The 20,644-nt window shown below is 45.6% G+C and overlaps 1 protein-coding gene across 2 annotated transcripts in view; it reads right to left on the bottom strand.

Annotated features, from left to right (window-relative positions):
• The window catches only part of LOC128351116 (cytochrome P450 2J4-like), a 50,501-nt gene that overhangs the window by 12,125 nt on the left and 17,732 nt on the right, over nt 1–20,644 (bottom strand). The window contains exons 1-6 of one of the 2 annotated variants that reach the window (XM_053310268.1): nt 20,474–20,530; nt 18,655–18,804; nt 15,108–15,268; nt 8,587–8,763; nt 6,196–6,337; nt 2,014–2,201 (exon numbers count right to left, since the gene is read on the bottom strand). In XM_053310268.1, coding sequence (XP_053166243.1) covers nt 2,014–2,201; nt 6,196–6,337; nt 8,587–8,763; nt 15,108–15,268; nt 18,655–18,804; nt 20,474–20,513 — 858 coding nt within the window. In that variant the 5' untranslated portion in view covers nt 20,514–20,530. Of the gene's footprint in view, nt 1–2,013; nt 2,202–6,195; nt 6,338–8,586; nt 8,764–15,107; nt 15,269–18,654; nt 18,805–20,473; nt 20,531–20,644 lie in introns of those variants that run through there. The other variant, XM_053310267.1, reaches the window with a different exon arrangement.

Here is a 20,644-nt window from a genome sequence, read left to right as displayed (position 1 = left end):
CAACGTATAGTACAAACAATGTAGCAAAACCTAGCCACATTGAAGGTAATCTCTTTACAAAAATTGGATAGCAAAAACTCTAAGTAAAATACATCAGAGTGCCCTGGAAACTTCCCCAGGAGAAGAGAAATTAGTTTTAAACGAGCATCACTGTAAAATGTACAACCCCTGCTAACTGGGCAAAGAGGCACCTTTTACCGTGGTGATTCTCTTTATTTAGCAGGGGGAGAGTAACTGGCCCTATCCACCCCCAGCACAGTACCTCTCCAGTGACTTTTGCTGGTGTGTATCTTATGTTTCTTTTTAGAATGTGAGCCCTTTGGGGACAGGGAGCCATCTTATTTGTTATTTCTCTTTGTAAACCGCCCTGAGCCATTTTTGGAAGGGCAGTATAGAAATCGAATTATTAATTATTAATTATTATTATTATTATTAATATAAAATAACATGAGGGGTAGTTTCTACAGCACCCATTCCACAGGGCAAATCCTTAAGTTAAATGGAATCCCTTTGTATCTACCATCCCTAACAGCCATCGGAAGGGCGTTTAGGCAGGCAAGAGTAAATGGGCGCCTAAATTTAGGGATAAGAATATTATCTAAATATGCTGCCGGTTTGGAATTAAAGTTAATAACTAGCGCGGAAACATATTGGCAGACAATGCAACTGGCTCCAGGATATCCCATAGACCAGGGATTCTCAACGTTGGGTCCCCAGGTGTTATTGGACTTCAACTCCCATAATCCCCAGCCCCAGTGGACTTTGGTTGGGGATTATGGGAGTTGAAGTCCAATAATATCTAGGGACACAATGTTGAGAATCCCGGCCATAGACCAATCTGGCTGCCGCATTTTGAACTAACTTGAGTTTCTGAACAATGTACAAAGCCCTTCATAGAGGGCATTGCAGTAGTCCACCCTAGAGGTTACCAGTTGCTGTTCCACTGTTTTCAGGTCATTCTCCTCAAGAAATGGGTGAAGTTCTCAAATCAATCAAGAAATGGGTGAGGTTCTCAAATCAAGCTGCTAAAAACACTACTGGCCACAGCATGAGCAGTGTGTGTAGCCTGGGAGGGTTCAGTGGGGAGAGCGGGCTTAGCCCGTTCTGCCTGCAGACAATCACCTGCAGAGCCCTGGGTGGCCGGATCGGCCACCCACATGACTACTGGCTCCACCATGGAACCAGTAGGGGCTGCGGGAATCAGGCGCCACCTGGCCCCCAGAAGTCCCAGGATGTCCCACGTGAGTCTCCTCATGAGCTGCCGTGGTGCAGAGCCATGTCTTGATGACTCATAATCGCCAAAATGGAGTTAGTGTAGCACTCACTCTGCTAACCTCATTTAAGGGGAGGGCTACTTTGGCAGGCTAGCCACAAGAGAACCACCGAGCTCGGCTGCAAGCCCGGTGGTTCTCACGATGGGGGGAAACTGGGCTGGGCTCCTTTAGCCTGGTTTCCCCCCATTGTGAGAATATTAATATTTCAATATTTCCTATCCCCAATTCCCTGAAGCAATCCAGATGAATACCATGATCAATGGTATCAAAAGCCACTGCAACATCCAAAAGAATGAGCACAGTCACACTCCTTCTGTCAATTCCCTGGTGAAGGTCTTCTATCAGACCGACCATGGACATCTCAACCTCGTAGCCTGCTCTAAAGCAAATTAGAAATGGGTCTAGATAACAGTTTCCTCCAAGACTGCTTGGAGCTGGATCGTGAGACCCGGCTCAACATCACACTTAATTTTAGCTTCAAATGCCTCATATTTTATGCTTCTTAGAATGTTATATTTTGCTTATGCTTATATTTTGATATAGCTTTTGCAACATATCTACCATTTTATGTATTTTTTGCCACACAGTTACCAATTTGGATGCCTTAAGTCTTTGAATAAAACTCCTAAGCTTTAAAAGGTGTGATCATTGAGTTTGGGGTTTGAACATACAAAAAGCCTACTGGGGCGTTAAAATAACTGATTTTTCAGAGTGTTGCTGCCACATCCATCTTCTGTACCTTTGGAATGTGAAAACCCCGCATATTGATATCCTTTGTAGTTTGTCTAGGAGACCCAAATAAGAGCAGAACTCTGGTACGCTGGATCTCATGAATTACTGCATTGGTGTATGGCAGTTTCTTATGATCTCGATAGTAGATTAAGGAAGAGGAACCAAACACATCTTCCATCTCCTGGTGGACTTTCTCTGAGGAAGAGGGTGAAAAAGAAAGCTTTATTTTCATCTCAGGAAATTGAGACAATCATTAGGAAATCAATAAAATTAATCTCTGAGATTCTATTACAGAAACCTAAATAAGCATTAAACTGACAGGGTGAGATGAAGGCAAGTCATGTGGCTATCATATATGGTGTCTCCTGACTCCCACCTGGTGCCAGGAAAACAGGAGGGATACAACGAAAATTACACATAGGGTGGAGAGGGTGGACAGAGTGAATTTTTTCTCCCTCTCTCACAACACTAGAACCAGGGGTCACCCCATGAAACTGAAGGTCGAGAAATTTAGGACCGACAAGGAGAAGTAAGTTTTCACACAGTGCATAATTAATCTATGGAATTCTTTGCCATGGAATGTGGTGATGGCCACCAGCTTGGATGGCTTTAAAAGGAGCTTAGACAGATTCATGGTGGATAGGTCTATCAATGGCTACTAGTCTGGTGGCTGTGGGCCACCTCCAGCCTCAGAGGCATGATGTCTCTCAATACCAGTTGCAGGGGAGCAACAGCAGGAGAGAGGGCATGCACAAACCTCTTGCCTGTGGGCTTCCCAGAGGCAGCTGGTGGGCCACTGTGGGAAACAGGATGCTGGGCTAGATGGGCCTTGTGCCTGATTCAGCAGGGCTGTTCTTATGTTATATTCTTATGAATATCATATACTGCATTTCAAAAAAAAGTTCCCAGAGTTGTTTACATAGATATAAAATAAATAAAAATGGCTTCCTGTTACCACAGGGCTCAAAATCTTAAAAAAGAAACATAAAATAGACACCTTCAACAGCCTGGAGGGATGCTATGTTGGGGATAGATAGGACCATCCCCACCACAGGGGAGAGGAGAGAGCAGGAGATGGCAAGGGTCCAACAACTATGTCACAACTCCCACTGAATTTCAGCCCAACAAGGATCTGTCTCAGTTCCAACTGCTGGGGTTTCCTGCTGTCTTGACAGAACTCTATCTGAGAATGCCTAACAGAGCGCATATCAGGTTCGACATGACTGTTGGACCTAACACAGCCCTATTATTTATCTTTTCATCAGCATTCTCTAAAAAGACTATGAGCCGGGTCTCATGATCAGTGAGACCCAGTTTGGGGAGCTAAGTGGGGAGAGCAGGCTAAGCCCACTCTACCTGCATACGAGCAGGGCGGGAGCCCTGGGCAGCCGGATCAGCTGCCCACATAATTGCTGGCTCTGTGACGGAGCCAGCAGGAGCTGGGGAGTTCGGGGGACGCGTGGCCCCCGGAAGCTCCAGTATGTCCTGCGCAAGCATGCAGGGCATACTGGAAAGACCCCCAGAGCCAGGAGACAGATTTTCGCCTCCCCTCTGGGGGGGTCTACTTGTGAGTAGCCATGCCACAGAGCCACGCTGCAGCTACTCACGATCAGAAAAACCGGGTTTGTGGAGTGCTCACTCCGCAAACCCGGTTTAAGGGGAGGGGTAGTTTGGTGGGTTAACCGCCTGGAAGCTACCGGGCTCGCCTGCGAGCCTGGTGGCTCCCACAATCATCCAAAATCGTGTTAAGCTCCCCAGCCCGATTTCGGCTGATCATGGGAATAGCCTCTATAAGTTAGTGTGGCAAAGAAGTGATCCTTTTCTGCCCACATTGTATCTGCAAGATCACTTCCAGTGGAGTTGGCCCAGGTTGTGAGAAGGCTAGTAAATGCCCCTCCTTCCCTGAATTTGAATCTGAAACCATCAGTTACTCCTTGTGACATTTTAATGAGTATTTTGTGGACCACAGAACGGTAGTGCATATGCTGGCAACCTCCAGATTTGGTTACTGCAATGTGCTCTATGTGGAGCTGCCTTTTTATGTAGGGGTGTGCACAAAGTGAAAAATGTGGTTCAGTTCAAATTAGAATCAAATTGAACTTCTCTGTGTTGCTCCAAAGTGGTTCGGTCGAACCGACCAGCTGGTCCAGTTCATTTGACCGAACTAGTTCAGCAGTTTGGACGACCAATATACTTGTAAATGGAAATTCAGGGAGGATTCTCCTTTACAACTACAGCGGGTAAGGGGCCCTTCCAAAGGTAATGGGCAGCTCGGCGGGGGCAGCAAGAGAGGTAAAACCTGCTTACCCAGCCACCGCAACTGCGGCACAGCTGCTCACCGCCATTTGCCCTTCCTGGCATAGCCCCAACAAGTGTGCTCCCCACTCCTTTTCCAAGCTTCTGGCTTGGCGGCAACTCGTTCTGGCCTCCGTGCAGAATCAAGCAGCCATGCAACCTTTTACCTCTCTCACCACCCCACCTGGTTACCCCTTACCATTACCAAACCAGTTTGCCCAAACCAGGTCTGGTTCTGTTCAATCATGGACCGAACTGCCCCGGGTTCAGTCCATGATCAGACCTTCAAACCAGCCCTGGTCCGAGGCAAACCAGTTTGCAATGAACCATTCGTCCATACCCTTATTTGTATGTAGTCAGGATGTAGTCATTGTATGTAGTCACCTGGTTCAAAATGTGACAGCCAGGTTTGTCTCCAGGTCATATTAAAGATATTATATGGCACCTATATTAAAAGAATTACACTGTACAAAATACATAGTGCTGGTTATAACGTTTACAACCCTAAATAGCTCAGCAAGTTATATCACCGCTTTCTAAATAGCAGAGTTACTTCACAATGTGGCAAATGTTTTTAGTGCTGTAGAATGCAACTCATATGCTCCTTGAACAAGTACTATGCAGAGTCACATGTTGGACAATAGGTGTTAAAGTGATTCCAGGCAATGGTGTTTGCATTAGTGAATCACAGCTTGAAAGTACACTTTGGGTGAAATGAGTTACACAGTGGGAGTGTGCAGGATATGGTTAACTGAGCTTGAGCGACTGTAGCTGGAGTGTGTAGCTGCACACTCTTTGCTGTGCCAAGAGCTGCCAAAGAAATTGGAGGATAAGTACTGTAGGTAGAGCGTGTAGTTGGGGAGTAGCTGACAAAGCCTTGCCACTAGTAAGGTGGGACTAAACAGCTTGAGATTGTATCTAGGGACTACATGGGAGACAAAAAGAAGAGGTGGGACACAAATCTTGATTCTGCAAAATCAAGATTGGGTTAGCATCAAGTTTGTTTCATAAAACATAATCTAGCTTTGTTTCATAAAACATAATAGTCTGGTTCACACAATCTTTTAATAGCGGTTTAAGGCGGGTTACTGACATTAGCATGGTTGTGTGATCCCATGCCAAGGAAGGTATCTCGGATTCATATCGGGCCTAAAACACCGTGGCATGGGTTCACACAATGATATTAGTGCAACGCACATTAAACTTAGACTAAACCCAGGCCAGTTAATGTTAACAGAGAGGCTATTCACATGAGTGTACAAAACCAGGCTAAGAGAGCCCAGCCTGGTTTTGCACACTCATGTGAACCTCCAGGATTGCAGCCAATCCCGGTGGCCACACGGTGGCAAACCCACCTAAGCAGCCTCTTTGTTAAATGAGGTTAAGGGAGCAAGCACTCCCTTAACCGCATTTTGTTGATCATGTGTCTGCCATGTGTGTCTGTGTGGCAGGCACACTCAGGGGGGAAGGGGGCTCCCAGTAATGCACCACACACTCACACAGTGCATTATTGGGGCTCGGGGTGGCACCGCACAGCGGCGCTTCCCTGCACCCAACCACTGGAGATGCTGAGTGAACCACAGACAGACTGCAGGCGAAGAGTAAGTGATCGTCTCTAGGGAGAGTGGGTCTAATCTGCTCTCCCCGCAAACCTCCTTCTGGAGCTTCACACTGCTTGTGTGCAACACCTCACCGGTTCCCATGTGACAACTGAGTTCACTCAATGAAAGTTGCTTCTAAGAAGCATTTTTGGAGCTGGGGTTCTACTTGATGTTTTTGGACTTGGTCATCTGAGATGCGTCTGAAATCTTAGAGGAATTCTGTTAAGAAAATCAAATGTTCTTTCCTATGGGGATCAGGACTGGTCCTTCCTCACATTTCTTGTCTCTCTGACCTTGGATATCTGGATGAGTTGCCATGAGGAGCAGTGCCAAAAGCAGAGTAACGCCAGTTGCATCTGTCCCTCCAACAAAGAATTCAATAATGCACTGAGCCAAGTTTTCTTCATTGTAGGTAGAGTTCTGGTCATTCTTGGCCTGTTGTTGACAATAGGAAGGATGAAAAGTCATCTACAATGAATTACTGTCATTTTACTGTTATTACTAGACCGCAACCAAGGGCCTCAGAAATAGTGAGGCGATTCTCACAATCAACCAAAATCAGGCTAAAGGAGCCTAGCCCAATTTCAGCTGAGCGTCAGAACCACCAGGCTTGCAGGTGAGCCCGGATCCTCCAAAGCGGGTAACCCACTTTTGCAGCCCTCCCCTTTGGGACTAGCCATGCTCTGCTAACTGTGTCTATTTGATCGTGTATTGTCGCGGTGCAGCAACACATGAGGAGACCCTCACCGGGAGGCTGAAACAAGCCTCCTGGCCCTGGGGGTCTCTCCAGGATGCCCCACGCACTTGCATGCCGATCCGGGATTCCCAGAGGCCAGGACACATCTTCCCGGCCATGGAGCGGTGTGCCATGGAGCGCTGGTCCTCTGGGAGTGTGGTTCACACTCCCAAAACAAGAACTTGCTTAGCTGGGAAGAAGATGAGTATACCTAGCCTCTCTCCCCACCCGCCCACTTCCATGCCCGCCCAGTCATTTGAGTTACCTCACAATTTTATCATGCTGTATTTGCAGAGGTGATTTTACCCCTGGACTTCCAGACCCAAAACCAGGGCCTCCACACCCCCTGTGGGTCTCTAAATTCACCTTAGTCTGTCCTGGGTGGTGCCCGCCCACCCGCCATTGTGCCTGGTGGCCAAGCATGACCTCTGCTTTGGGTGGGTGTGGGGGAGTGGAGAAAGAAACATATGGGATGGGAGTATGCTGTCTTGTGTGTTGAAATGTTTCTGCTAACGCATGTTTGCATCAATATACCTGTTTTATATCACTACATTCAAAGGAACATAGGAAGCAAAACATCAGCCTAAGAGAAAATTGATATAAGACATCCTTTCATTGGTATCCTTTCATTGGTATACCACTCTGATGATTATTAATAAGATGGATAACAATTACCCAGGAGACTGCTGGAAATGCAAACACCATGCGGGCACGTTTTATCACATGTGGTGGACTTGCAGTAAAGCCCAACAGTTCTGGAAAAAGAATCATTTTAAGATGCAGCAAATCCTAAATATAAACTTATCTTATTTACCAGGGCTCTTTTTGTTAAATGTGAAAACCTAGTATTCTCTCCAAATACACAGAACTATCTTCATATATGATTACTGCTGCTAGTATCCTTTATGCTCCAAATTGGCGATTACTGATAACTCCGACCATGGACAATTGGCTATTGAAATTATGGGAATATGTTTCAATCACCAAGGTTACAGCTTATTAGCGGCATAATTCAGATGATTCATTTGTGTCAACTTGGGAACCTTTCATAAATTTCAATATTTCACAAGTTCGCCACCCACATCGGAAATTTGGCTTCTTTTTTAAAAATGAGGTTAATCCATATTACTCAAACTTTCCTGTTTCTCTTTAGCTTTGTTATTTGATAATGGTTGATAACAGAGTGGAAGAGGTTTCTTTTTCTCTTTTCTTTTTTGGATTGCTATTTTTAATTCATACACAAATTTTGAAATCTGGAAATTCAAGAGATGTAATCATGTTCTTTTTTTCTTTAAAATAAAAATTCTAATTTTTAAAAAAAGGAACATAGGAAGCTGCCACATACTGAGTCAGACCATGGGTTCATCTAACTCAGTATTGTCCACACAGACTGGCAGTGGCTTCTCCACTTGGCTGCAGGCAGAAATCTCTCTCAGCCCTATCTTGGAGATGCCAGGGAGGGAACTTGGAACCTAGGTGTTCTTCCCAGAGTGGCTCCATCCCCGAAGGGGAATATTCTTGTGAGTTCAGTTGCTGTTTATGCCCTCAACAATCTACGTGTTACAAATATTGTGTGTGGGCCCTCCAAAGCAGGGCGGGGCTCCAAAAGCCTTTAGGCCCAGGCTCCAAAATTAACTAGGAGCACCTCTGTGTATTTGTCTAGGACAAATATGGCTTTTGTACCCAAAGGCACATGTGACTGGAAAGTTATGGAAGTTACTAGTTGCGCCCATGAGAGCAGGTACTCTTTCATTCTCTCAAAAGAAAGGGGAATAGACCAATCAGAACACTTAAGAGAAAAGTACTTATTTAATAATCTTCAATTTAATACTCCTAAATAATGCCCAGGAAATCTCATTAATGGCCCCATAGCTGTTGCTGTTATATCACTGCAGGAAAATTAATAATTTATTGAATGACTGTATTTACATAAAAAGCCAACACATACTTTTTCCATCTCAAGTAGATAGAAATCAATGAAATCCTGAGGATCATGCAGTGCCTGATGCTCTTTATGTTTTTCTATCTTCTTCTTTGCAAATGAAAGTGCCTCCTCCAGTAAGGACAATACCTTCTTCTGAGGTCCTGGAAGATGTTTCATGAGCCATGGCAACAGTTCATAGAGCTGCAGGAAAGATAAATGCAAAATGTTGTCATTATCAGGTGAAGTTTCACTAACATGATACATGAGACAGTTCCTTTGGGTAAACAATAATTGTATGGATCATTTTTGAGGACTAGTGTATTCATCTTTCACTCACTGAGAGACATAAGGTGGGACTCAACAGCTTCTTCTGGATCCCACATCTGCTGGATCCTATAAATTTACTTCAGTGAAAGATATGAATGGGAGTTGAGAGCCAAGATCATCCCCTTGTAGCAGAAATCCCCGGGTTCTGAGACAGAGATTGACACCCACGGTGAGAGAAAACAGATTTATTGCCGGCAATTTGGTCCCAGCGGAATAAATTCCAAAGGCTGAGACCCTGTTTACATTGTGTCTTCACCTTTTATACACATAGCAATTTACATATTGTGGATTCAATTCTCATTAGTAAGCATCGTCATCTTACAATTATTACCAATCAGACATTTCCCTACTAACTATAATTAAGCAATTCCCTCCCCTCCTTCTCTCTGCATTATTGCTAAAACTATTTTCACTCCCCTACAGCTTGTGGCCTTGAGAGACTGCTGGCCAGCGGTTTGCTATCTACAGATAGCAAAGGGGCGGGGGGGGGGCTGTCTTACATACCAACAGGAGTTTATTGTGCTGTTAGCAAGTTGTAATTGGAGCAGCTTGGCTTATGCAGACCCTTTTAACCATTTCTTGACCATAAAACTGAGTCTGCCTCACCCTCATCCAATATGTTTTCACTTATGGTCCCACAAAATTAATTCAGATTGTTATCATGTTTTAAGTCCAATGGACAAAGAGGAAAATCGATCCTTTTTACTGCAACATTTCCAAGTTAGGTTATGGGAAAGAGATTTTTATTTTTTATTTTATTTTATTTTACATTTTATCTCCCGCTCTTCCTCCAAGGAGCCCAGAGCAGTGTACTACATACTTGAGTTTCTCCTCACAACAACCCTGTGAAGTAGGTTAGGCTGAGAGAGAAGTGACTGGCCCAGAGTCACCCAACTAGTTTTATGGCTGAATGGGAATTTGAACTCGGGTCTCCCCGGTCCTAGTCCAGCACTCTAGCCACTACACCACGCTGGTGTACAATTAAGATACAATTAAGATACAATTAAAAGGAGGAAGTAGTAGGCTGAGTCTAAGGTTGAAGGTTGGCATGGCTTCAATAAGTAGATTCAGCCAGATACTGTTGATTCAATCAGATTCCATTACAAAAGTCCTGGACTGTCTGAGCTGAGGTAAAAAGCCTTAATCTCTGCATACAGATTCCCCATGTGTGGCAGACTGCTGAATCGCAACAGCCATCCCAAAACATAGAGCTTTCAGATTCTGGGCTGGCCTTGTCCAGCCCGGCTGTTCAATGGATCTCCTTTGGAACAGGAAGGGTATGAAAGGTTTCTATCTGATAAAATTCCCTCAGTGTCAAGGATCTTTTGGTCTTTGTGTGTTGTTTTCTTGACCCCTGGCTTCAGCTTTGACGTCTCCTGATTATGGCTTGGATCCCTGGCGTTGACCTCCTGAGTTGTTTGCTAATCCCAGTTCCTGGTGTATTTCTTTACTCCTGTTCAAGCTCAGTCCTTCCATTCCAGACTTTGGACTTTGAGTTACCCTCTCTCCCCATGGCCCAGCCCTGACAAGGAAGGATGTGGTTTGAAACAATACCCAGAAAGACAGGTAGCAGAAGGCTTATTTCTAGACCAGCCATGACTCTTAGTTAATGTGCTACTACATGAGAAAACTCTCATAGGAACATAAGAAAATAAGAACAGCCCAGCTGGATCAGGCCCAAGGCCTATATAGTCTAGCTTCCTATTGTACACAGTGACCCATCAGATGCCTCTGGGAAGCCCACAGGCAAGAGGCGAGGGCATGTCTTCTCTCTTGCTGTTGATCCTCGGCAACTGATATTCAGAGGCATCTTGACTCTGAGGCTGGAGGTGGCCTATAGCCACCAGACTAGTAGCCACTGATAGACCTGCCATCCATGAATTTGTATAAGCCCCCTTTAAAGCTATCCAGGCTGGTGGGTGTCAGCACATCTTATGGCAGAGAACTCCATAGATAAATTATGAGCCGTGTGAAAAAGTACTTCCTTTTGTTTGTTCTAAATTTCCGGGCAATCAGTTTCATGGATGACCCCTGATTCTAGTATTGTGAGAGAAGGAGAAAAATTTCTCTCTGTCTACTCTCTCCTCCATGCATAGTTTTATACACCTTTATCATGTCTCCCCATAGTTGCCTCTTTTATTTATTTTATTTTATTTATTTATTCAATTTCTATACTGTCCTTCCAAAAATGGCTCAGGGCAGTTTACACAGAGAAACAACAAATAAATAAGAACTAAAGAGCCCAGATGCTGTAGGCTTGCCTCATAAGGAAGCTGCTCCAGGCCCCTGATCTGTGTTGCCCTCTTCTGCACCATTTCCAGTTCTACAATGTCCTTCTTTCGATGTGGTGACCAGAATTGTTTGCAGTACTCCAAGTGTGGCCGCACCATAATTTTGTATAAAGAGCCCCTGGTGGCGCAGTGGTAAAACTGTCGCCCTGTAACCAGAAGGTTACAAGTTTGATCCTGACCAGGGGCTCAAGGTTGACTCAGCCTTCCATCCTTCCGAGGTCGGTAAAATGAGTACCCAGAATGTTGGGGGCAATATGCTAAATCATTGTAAACTGCTTAGAGAGCTCCGGCTATAGAGCGGTATATAAATGTAAGTGCTATTGCTATTGCTATTGCTAAAGGCATTATAATATTAGCAGTTTCATTTTCAATCCCCTTCCTAGTGAGCCCTAACATGGAATTTTTCTTTTTCACAGCTTTCTGCACTTAGTTGACACTTTCAACAAGCTGTCCACCATGTCCCCAAGATCTCTCTCCTGGTCAATCACTCGCATCTCAGATTCCATAAGTGTATATGTGAATTGGCGGGGGGGGGGGGTGTTTTCCCAATATGCATCACTTTACACTTGCTTACACTGAACCACATTTTCCATTTTGTCGCCCACTCACCCAGTTTGGAGGGATCTTTTCTGAGCTCATCACAATCTGCTTTAGATTTTGCTACCCTAAATATTTTAGTGTCATCTGCAAATCTGGACACTTTGTTCCTTACCCTGACTTGTAGATCATTTATGAATCTCAGGTACTACAAGCTGAAAGGAATCTGTGAGAGACTGAAAGGGTGTGTGTGTGTGTGTGTGTGTGTGTGTGTGCGCGCATGTGTGTGCACGCGTGCACCCAAGGTCACATTGGTCATAAACCTTAATTCAGAATGCATATGAGAAAAATGTAAAGCAAACTGGTTACTACAGGCTACCAAATCATCTCTTGCATTATGTTGCAATCCAGATGCTGTTAAGCTCTGCATGACTTCTAGTAGCTCCACTGGCCAACAAGGAGCAGAAGCAATGGTGTTGGAAAAGTCAGATTTCTTCCCTGCCACCACCACCAACTAATCTCAAAAATAAGTTCGAATCTCTGTTAGGCTGGACTTATCACAAGATTTCCTCCAATGTCAGTCTCGTTGTCCCAAACACTTCATTCCTCTAACATCCACTGAAAACCAAAAGTCAGGTTAGGCCTCACCTAGTGGGATGTTTAGGTGCAATTGTGTCTGCACAGGACATTTTCCAATTCCATACAAGAGCATTGATAAAGTTGTTGGTCCTAGTAGCAGGAAAATCCCCCAGAGTCATTAGGAATCCCTGGTTACATAAACCTCTGGGACAGGTCATCTTAATAGGTGCCCCATGCATGAGAAGTCAAGACTCGGCTATGAATCTAACGTCTACGAAGTGGTGATTTGTCTATGATTACTTCTTCCTTCCTTCCTCCTTCATACCATAGCTTCATATTAAGTTGTGTGCACTAAAATTTGACAAAGCTTGATTGTAGTATGGGATATAAGTCTTTTCGTGTATCTCCTTACATTAAATGGAGACTGTCATGAAATGGAGACTGACATGAAATGGCGAATGTGCCAAAAGAGTATTTTCCCCAGCTCACCTGATGTTTGCTATTGGCAACCACCAAGCTAAGTACTACCCAATACACAAAAGAGGTTACAGTTTTGCACCTGGGTTAAGAACAGCAATCATCTTCTTTATGATACCTTGCTGGGGATCATTGGGAAGGGGATCAAAATAAAACTGCTAATATTATAATGCCTTTATACAAATCTATGAGGCCATATTTAGAATACTGTGTACAGTAGTGGTACTCCTATCACACAAAGGATACTGTAGAACTAGAAAAGGTACAGAAGAGGGCAACCAAGAGGGGGCTAGAGCACCTTCTTTAGGAGGTAAGCTTTCAAAATGTGGGCCTTTTTCATTTAGAAAAAAAGGTGACTAAGGGAGATATTATAGAGGTTTATAAGATTATGTTTGGTTTGGATAAAATGGAAAGTGAAAAGTCATTCTTCCTCTCTAACAACACTAGAACCAGGGGTCATCCCATGAAACTGATCACTCGGAAATTTAGCATCGATAAAAGAAAGTGCTTTTTCACACAACACATAATTGATCTATGGAATTCTCTGTCAAAAGCTGTGGTGATGGCCACTTGCTTAGATGGCTTTAAAAGGAGCATAGACAAGTTCACAGAGGACAAGTTTACCAATAGCTACTGGTCCTCATTATATAGGCTACCTTCCATGTTCAAAGGTAAGATGACTCCGAATACCAGTTACAGAGCAGGAGTGGTAGAAGAAGGGGCATGCCCTCATCTCCTGGTTGTGTGGCTTACCAAGGCACCTAGTGGGCCACTCTGTGAACCAAGGTGCAGGACTAGAAAAGCCTTGGACCTGATCCAGCAAGGCTTTTCTTATGTTCTTATCTTGTTACAATCATATAAACAGATCAGAAAAAGCAGATGCTAGTTCAATTTGATCTCTCAGAGCTTAAGGATACATCATTGTTCTTGTGAATTGTTGTTAATTACATGTTACACCCCAGTTCTACTAAGAACCCCTCTGTAGTATATAAGGGATGTACATTGTGTAGGATGCAACAGAAGTATCAACTTTTATTTGTCGGGAATTGCTAAATGGAATTCCGCCAAAACAGCCTGAACTGCAGGGAGACTCCCTGCTGTTGTGAACATAAGAACATAAGAATAGCCCTGCTGGATCAGGCCCAAGGAGGCCCATCTAGTCCAGCATCCTGTTTCACACAGTGGCCCACCAGATGCTGCTAGAAGCCACAGGCAGGAGTTGAAGGCATGCCCTCTCTCCTGCTGTGACTCCCCCGTAACTGGGACTCAGAGGCATCCTGTCTTTGAGGCTGGAGGTGGCCTGTAGCCCTCTGACTAGTAGCCATTGATAGACCTCTCCTCCATGAAGTTATCCAAACCCCTCTTAAAGCCATCCAGGTTTTTGGCTGTCACCACATCTTGTGGCAGAGAATTCCACAGTTGATTATGCGTTGTGTGAAAAAGTGCCTCTGTTTGCTGGTCCTAAATTTCCTGGCGATCAATTTCATGGGATGACTTCTGTGGCAGATCTCTGTTGAAGTTCCGATATCTCTGTCCAAGACCCTCCCACTTTCCTGTCCTCTCCTGCTCTTTCTTCCTCTCTTTCACCTCTGCCACACCTCTGCAGTGACACAATATCTTTCCTCCACCACCTCTGCTCTCTGTCCCCGGACACAGACACACCAACCCAAAATCCCAGAATGGAGAACCCAGCATCTGATCAGGTGGTGGCACTAGACAGGCTGCGGTCCATGATCTTTATTCCAGAAGGAGTATCTGATGAGCTGCCTTGTTCTCCATAGCTTGCATTTTAAATGCTGGGCGGGGGGGAAGAGCCCTTTTGCTTTCTCTAGGGTCTCAAAGTGGAATGGGACAGAAAGTTGTGTTCTCCATTCTGGCATGGGGGTTTGGTATGGGAGGGTGGAGAGAGGGGAGATGACAGAGGAGAAGAGATGCAGTGCAGTGCTGCAGAGGCGAAACAGGGGGAATGAGCTGGAGGAGTCAGCAGTGACAGGGGAGGGTCCGATAAAATTGTTGGTCATCTGAGCTGACAGTTGGGAGTGGGAAACAAGGCCCTTCCTGACAGATTGGGTTGGAATTTGGCTTTTGGGGTTCTGCATAAGTCATATATATATGACTTTTATATATATATATATATCCTTGTCCCCTTCCATCATTACAACAATCCTGAGAGGTAAATTAGGCTATTAGTCAGGCTGAGCAGAGATTTAGCCCTGGGTCTCCCTATTCTTAAGCTCTAATCACTTGTTTTCAGTCCTCACTCTGATAACTAATAACAAGATTGGGGCTATGGGTGACGCATTCAACTATTAAGGAAAGTAAAAGATGACTCACAATATGAGGGACACTACCTCCAAATTTTAGAACAAAAGTGATGGATTTCAGCAGATTTTGGAAGTCTTCATCTTCAGGAGAGAACCGCTGTCCAAAAGTCAAGACACTGATCACATTGGAGAATGAATTTTTGATGGGTAATGAAGGATCAAGAGGCTGCCCTACAAATAAAGGTAATTGCACCCATATCAATATTAATCCAGCCTCTTCTACTGAGAATACAATTATTGGGCTTAGAATACTATTGGCATCTCTTATAACTTTTATTTTATTTTGGAGAACAAGAAGAAATATATCAAACTCCATTCCAAAATGCAGACACTGAACATGAATCTTTCTGCAGCCTGGGACATGTGCCAGCAAAGGCTTGGTTTGAATCTAGGTTCAATGTGGGTTACCAACATTAATGTGATTGTGTGATCCCATGCCAAAGTGCTTGCTGGTCCTTGGTGTGGGTTCACACAATCACACTAATGTCAGTAACCCACATTGAACCTAGATTCAAATGACAGTGTGGACCAGGCCATGGTCTCTTAGTGCCCCATCCTGGTTGGCCATGAGGTGAGGCAGAGGCCAGTCCATAGGACCTTGGAGAAGTCCAAGGTAGCAAGTTGACTTGAGCCAGAGACAGACTGAAGCCTTAAGTACCTCATAACTCAGAATACTCCTCTTGGGTTCTGCCTCTCTACCTGGAGAGTGGAAGCCTTAAGGGGGCAGTCTTGTGGAGTGTGGCAACTCCTCCTCCACTCATTCAGCTTCTGTACTTGTTGATGGTGCCGGTGTGCAGATATTGGTGGGCATGGTGGTGTGTGAGAGGCTAGTTCTGTAGTGGGCTTGGGTTCTGAAGATGCTGGCCTAAGGAGCTCAGGCACCAAAGGGGTTGCCTCAGAGGATTCCAGTTCTGGGGCTATCTCAGGTTCTGAGCTGTCACCACAAGATGTGGTGAAAGCTAAAAACCTGGATGGCTTTAAGAGAGGTTTGGATAACTTCATGGAGGAGAGGTCTATCAATGACTACTAGTTGGAGGGCTGTGGGCCACCTCCAGCCTCAAAGGCAGGATGCCTCTGACTACCAGTTGCAGAGGAGTCACAGCAGGAGAGAGGGCATGCTGTCAACTCCTGCCCGTGGGCTTCCTAGCTTCCCAGCGGCATCTGGTGGGCTACTGTGTGAAACAGGATTCTGGACTAGATGGACCTTGGGCCACCAAAAACCTGAGGCTTGGCTGCTGAAGCATTATGTCAGCACGCAGATGGCAACATAATCATGGTTCCGTGTAGTTTTTGTAACTGCAGTCATAGAGATGGGACCCATATGCACCTGGGATCGTGCCTGCTCTATTCCTGTGCTGCTTCTCACTGGCGGCCTCTCCAAGCACTCACCCTGCCCCTCCTGTCTCCGATCCAACAAAGCAGTTGCCCATCCCATTCCAAGCTTGTCAGCCTATCACATGGCAAAATCATACATGGGCATTCCCTCTTCTTACTCTGTCCTTTGCTCCCCACTCTTGGCAAGCAGGAGGAAAACGGAACGGAATAACAGGATGGGCACTAAGTGCTTTGCTCCTAGAGAATGAAGCGACAATGCTGTATGTTCACAAACACTGCAGGTGGCAACATAAGCAGGGCACCCAATTAGAGCATCAGGACGGAAAGATGTGGCAGGGCAGGGATCCCCAGGTTTAAAAGGAAGCCCCAATCAGGGATTATTGAACAGCCCATTTCTATTTTTCATACAAAAAAGATGGGGAAGGTGGGCCCAACTCCTTCCCCTTGAGGGTACCTGTGACGTCCCCTAGACTTACTCATGAGAAGGGCTGGGCAGCAAGAACAGCATTGACAACACTGAGAGGAGAGATTCCTCATATGTGAGTGTAAGCCCATGGGGCCTGGAGGGCAATGTAACCCAGCCCGTTTGCTCTATATAGGAAAGCCATGGGGACGGATACCCCAGCAACTGCTCTCCCTCTCTTGGTGACTACAGCCAAGCAGCTGACAAATTGTGCGCTCTGCCAACCCATCTGCTCATTTGGACATGTCCACCCTTGCTTGCGCTGCCAAATGGTGACCCTGGTCTCCTGGGGTAGCTGGAAATCCATCCCATCTCCCGTGATTCCCCATGGTGGCAGTTTTGCATACGGTGCAATGCCACCTAAACCTAGGAATTTTAAATGAGAGTAAAGTTCCATCCTCACACCTAGTATTCCCCCTGTCTGCACTTGCACCTATGCTCTGACACATAGGAAGCTTCCATATACTGAGTCAGACCATAGGTCCAGTATTGTTCACACAGACTGGCAGTGGCTTCTCCAAGGTTGCAGGCTGGCAGGAATCTCTCTCAGCCCTATTTTTGGAGATGCCAGGGAAGGAACTTGAGACCTTGATGCTCTTCCCAGAGCAGCTCCATCCCCTAAGGGGAATATCTTACAGTGCTCACATTTCGAGTCTCCCTTTCATATGCAACCAGGGGAGACCCTGCTTAGCTAAGGGGACAAGTCATGCTTGTTATCACAAGACCAGCTCTCTTCCCATGGAGCATCAAAATCTCCTTTGGATCCCTGCAAGGCTTCCCAGGGTTGGAGGGAGTTACAGTGCAAAAATGAGAGTAATTTGATAAATAAATGAGAGTTGCTTAGATAGATAGATAGATAGATAGATAGATAGATAGATAGATAGATAGATAGATAGATAGATAGATTCTGTCATTAACCAGAGAGAGTGGGAGCCCTATGCAAGCAGGGGCCTCTTTACTGGGTTAGCTGAACTCATGAGCATGCAATCCAATGGAAGACAGAGGGTGTTCTACCCTATGGTCATCCCCAGTAAACTGGCCCTCTCATGAGAATACTAGCCTGCCGGCAGCAAGCTGCCAGGGGAACAGGAGTATATTTTGGATGGCATAGACTGCTTTGCTGGGGCTAGCCCTCTCAAGAGCATCCTAGTTCACAGTGGGACAGACACACACACACCGGATCTTTGCCCTCCCTCATATACATATCCCCTCCTAGGAAGTCATCGTGTCCCCTTCCCTTTCCTGAGTAACAGGAAAATAGTGCCTCCACCAAAATCCCTCCTCCTGAAAATGTGCTTGCGTGGGACACTTTTGTTGTGGGGCGGGGCTCTTTGGAGGGTTGCAGTGCAATCGCTGTCAGAAGTGCTGGCATGACATGGCGCTCAAAGGGATTTAAATGCCCCTCCCATGCTGTGGGAGGGTGGCCCATTCCAAAAAGGCACAATCGTGCTCAGCATGCCCCCTTTAAGATCATGGCCAATGGCAGCCGCTCTGGTGACATCCTGATGCCTTGCCCACAGTCTGGTGATGCAGGCACTATGGAGCTTGCTTGGATGCAGACTCAGCAGACCACGAAGAGGGAGAGACTCCCCTCTCCTGAAACCAAAGGTTTCCAGACCATGGTTGGAACAACCTCTGCAATGTGCTTTAGTTTAAAACAGAAACCACGGGTGCATCATCCTCCAGTTTTGAATTAAATGTGAATACGGCCAGAGTTACTACTGTGACTTCCTGAGCCTTGACACTTGGCATCACATACCTTTGGCTTCTGCAAAAGTCTCCACAAGCTGTTGGGCCTCTTCTTTTATTCGGTGCTCTAAGCCTGTCTTCCCTAGTCCAAGTTTCCGCAGGGTAACTAGTCCAAAACGCCTCTGCTGCTTCCAGGTGTGTCCATTTGAAAATATTATGCCTAAGATAATCAGGAACCAATGAGAAATTATTGCTCTGAAAATGCATGTTTAAAAATTGTTTGGTTTATTTATTTATTGTTAAATTTGTATACTGCCTTTTATTAAAACAATCCCAAGGCAGTTTACACAAAAATTAAAACAAGACTATAAAAATGACAATTAAAATATTAAGCTAAAATATAAAACAGGCTGGAAACACCCCTTCCTCCCAGTGCATTCAAGAGCAACACATTCTTGAACCAAATCCAGTGCTTCCTCACCCATCTCCTCAGGAGAGGGACAAATTGGCCTCCACCCCTTTAGAGGAACAAGGTATGTTTGGCCCTCAGAGAGCGGGCTACAGGAGGCTTAGCTGACTGAAGGTGGCCATATCTCCTACCAGAACATATGGTTAGCAGCACAATGGCAATTGCCCCACCCAGACAGCTTCTGGAAGCAAAGAATTATCTGATATCTAGGCTCCACGTTCCCTCCCTGGCTTCTCCAAGATAGGGCTGAGAGAGATTCCTGCCTGCAACCTTGGGAAAGCCCCTGCTAGTCTGTGAAGACAATACTGAGCTAGATGGACCAATGGTCTGACTCAGTATATGGCAGCTTCCTATGTTCCTATGTTCCTGGAAGCAAAGAATTATTTAATTCCCAAGTAGAAATGTTTTGGTCCTACGAAGGGAGCCTTTTTTGCCAACTTTCATGAAGCTTTCAATAATAATTCACATTGACCTTGCATCCGTTTCCAGTAAATAGGCCACAACTGGCACATTCAATGCAAGTCCCACAAATAAAAATGGTTGTTAGAATGGGATTGGACAACTCTTACCTTTCTTATGACTCAACTGCTCTTTGTTTCTTGCCCCATCACCACCCTCCTTTGTCAAATGCATGGAGTGGCCATTTCTCTTTTTTGTTTCAGAAATGTCCTTTCCTTGGAGAGGGCAAGGTAAGGAGGCTTGGACTCTCTTGGATCCCCTGACCTTACTCAGACACTGGACAGCTGGCTCCCCTCTGCTTGGACATTCCAGATCCATCTCCCTGCCTCAGACAAGGGAGACATTCTGCAGCCCCTGCCCCTCTGAAGAGTGGCCAGTTATCTTCTTGTTTTGCTTCTGGCAGGCCCCTGTTTCAGCCGTGCCTTCTTCCTTGATTGCCAGATGAGCTCCACCTGTCCCCTGAGCCCAGAAATCTCTCGTGAGACAAAAGGCTCTGGAGCTCTTGAGGGCATCAAAAGGAAGAGGGTGCACCAGAAGCACAGCCATTGGTGTGGCCAGTGGACCACCTGCAGGTAGTCACCAAAGCCAGTCACCATAGGGGGCTGGCCTTTGCTGCCAGGCGTTCAGTGTAGGGCTGAGGACTGTGGTGGGAGGAGGTTATATTAGTGCAGGGCTGGAGGTCTGGGTTAGAGTTGGCAGCCCTCTTTCTTTATTGGGTTATGTCAGGCCATTTGCTGATACGTGTTTGGGCTCTCTTGAGAGGGATAGTGCAGGGGGTGCATCTGGAAGCTCTGGGGCAGCTAATACTGAAGTGCTGGGCAACAGAAGAATTGGCTCTGGCAAAGCAGTTGACCTTTACAGGGGAAGGGGAACTAGTAATTTAGTAACTTCTGGCTGCTCTGTCACCTCTCAGGCCTTGGGTTTTTTTTAAAATAAAAATAAAAAAATTAAAACCACTCACTGCCAGGTCCATCAGTCTCCAGGGGTGGTGCTGCAGCCATGGAGTGGTCTCTGCCATTTCCGCAGGCCTCCACCTGAAAAAGGGATGTTTCTTCAGATTTCCAGGCCATTCCAGCCCTTTTTCCAGAGGTAGTGGCCAATTTGGAGGCTGCTGCTCAGCTGCCCTGGCCAT

Source organism: Hemicordylus capensis, chromosome 3, assembly GCF_027244095.1.
Source record: "Hemicordylus capensis ecotype Gifberg chromosome 3, rHemCap1.1.pri, whole genome shotgun sequence".
NCBI lineage: Eukaryota > Metazoa > Chordata > Lepidosauria > Squamata > Cordylidae > Hemicordylus > Hemicordylus capensis.
Note: the sequence above shows the minus strand (reverse complement) of the source record. Positions and strands in the feature narration are given on the sequence as shown.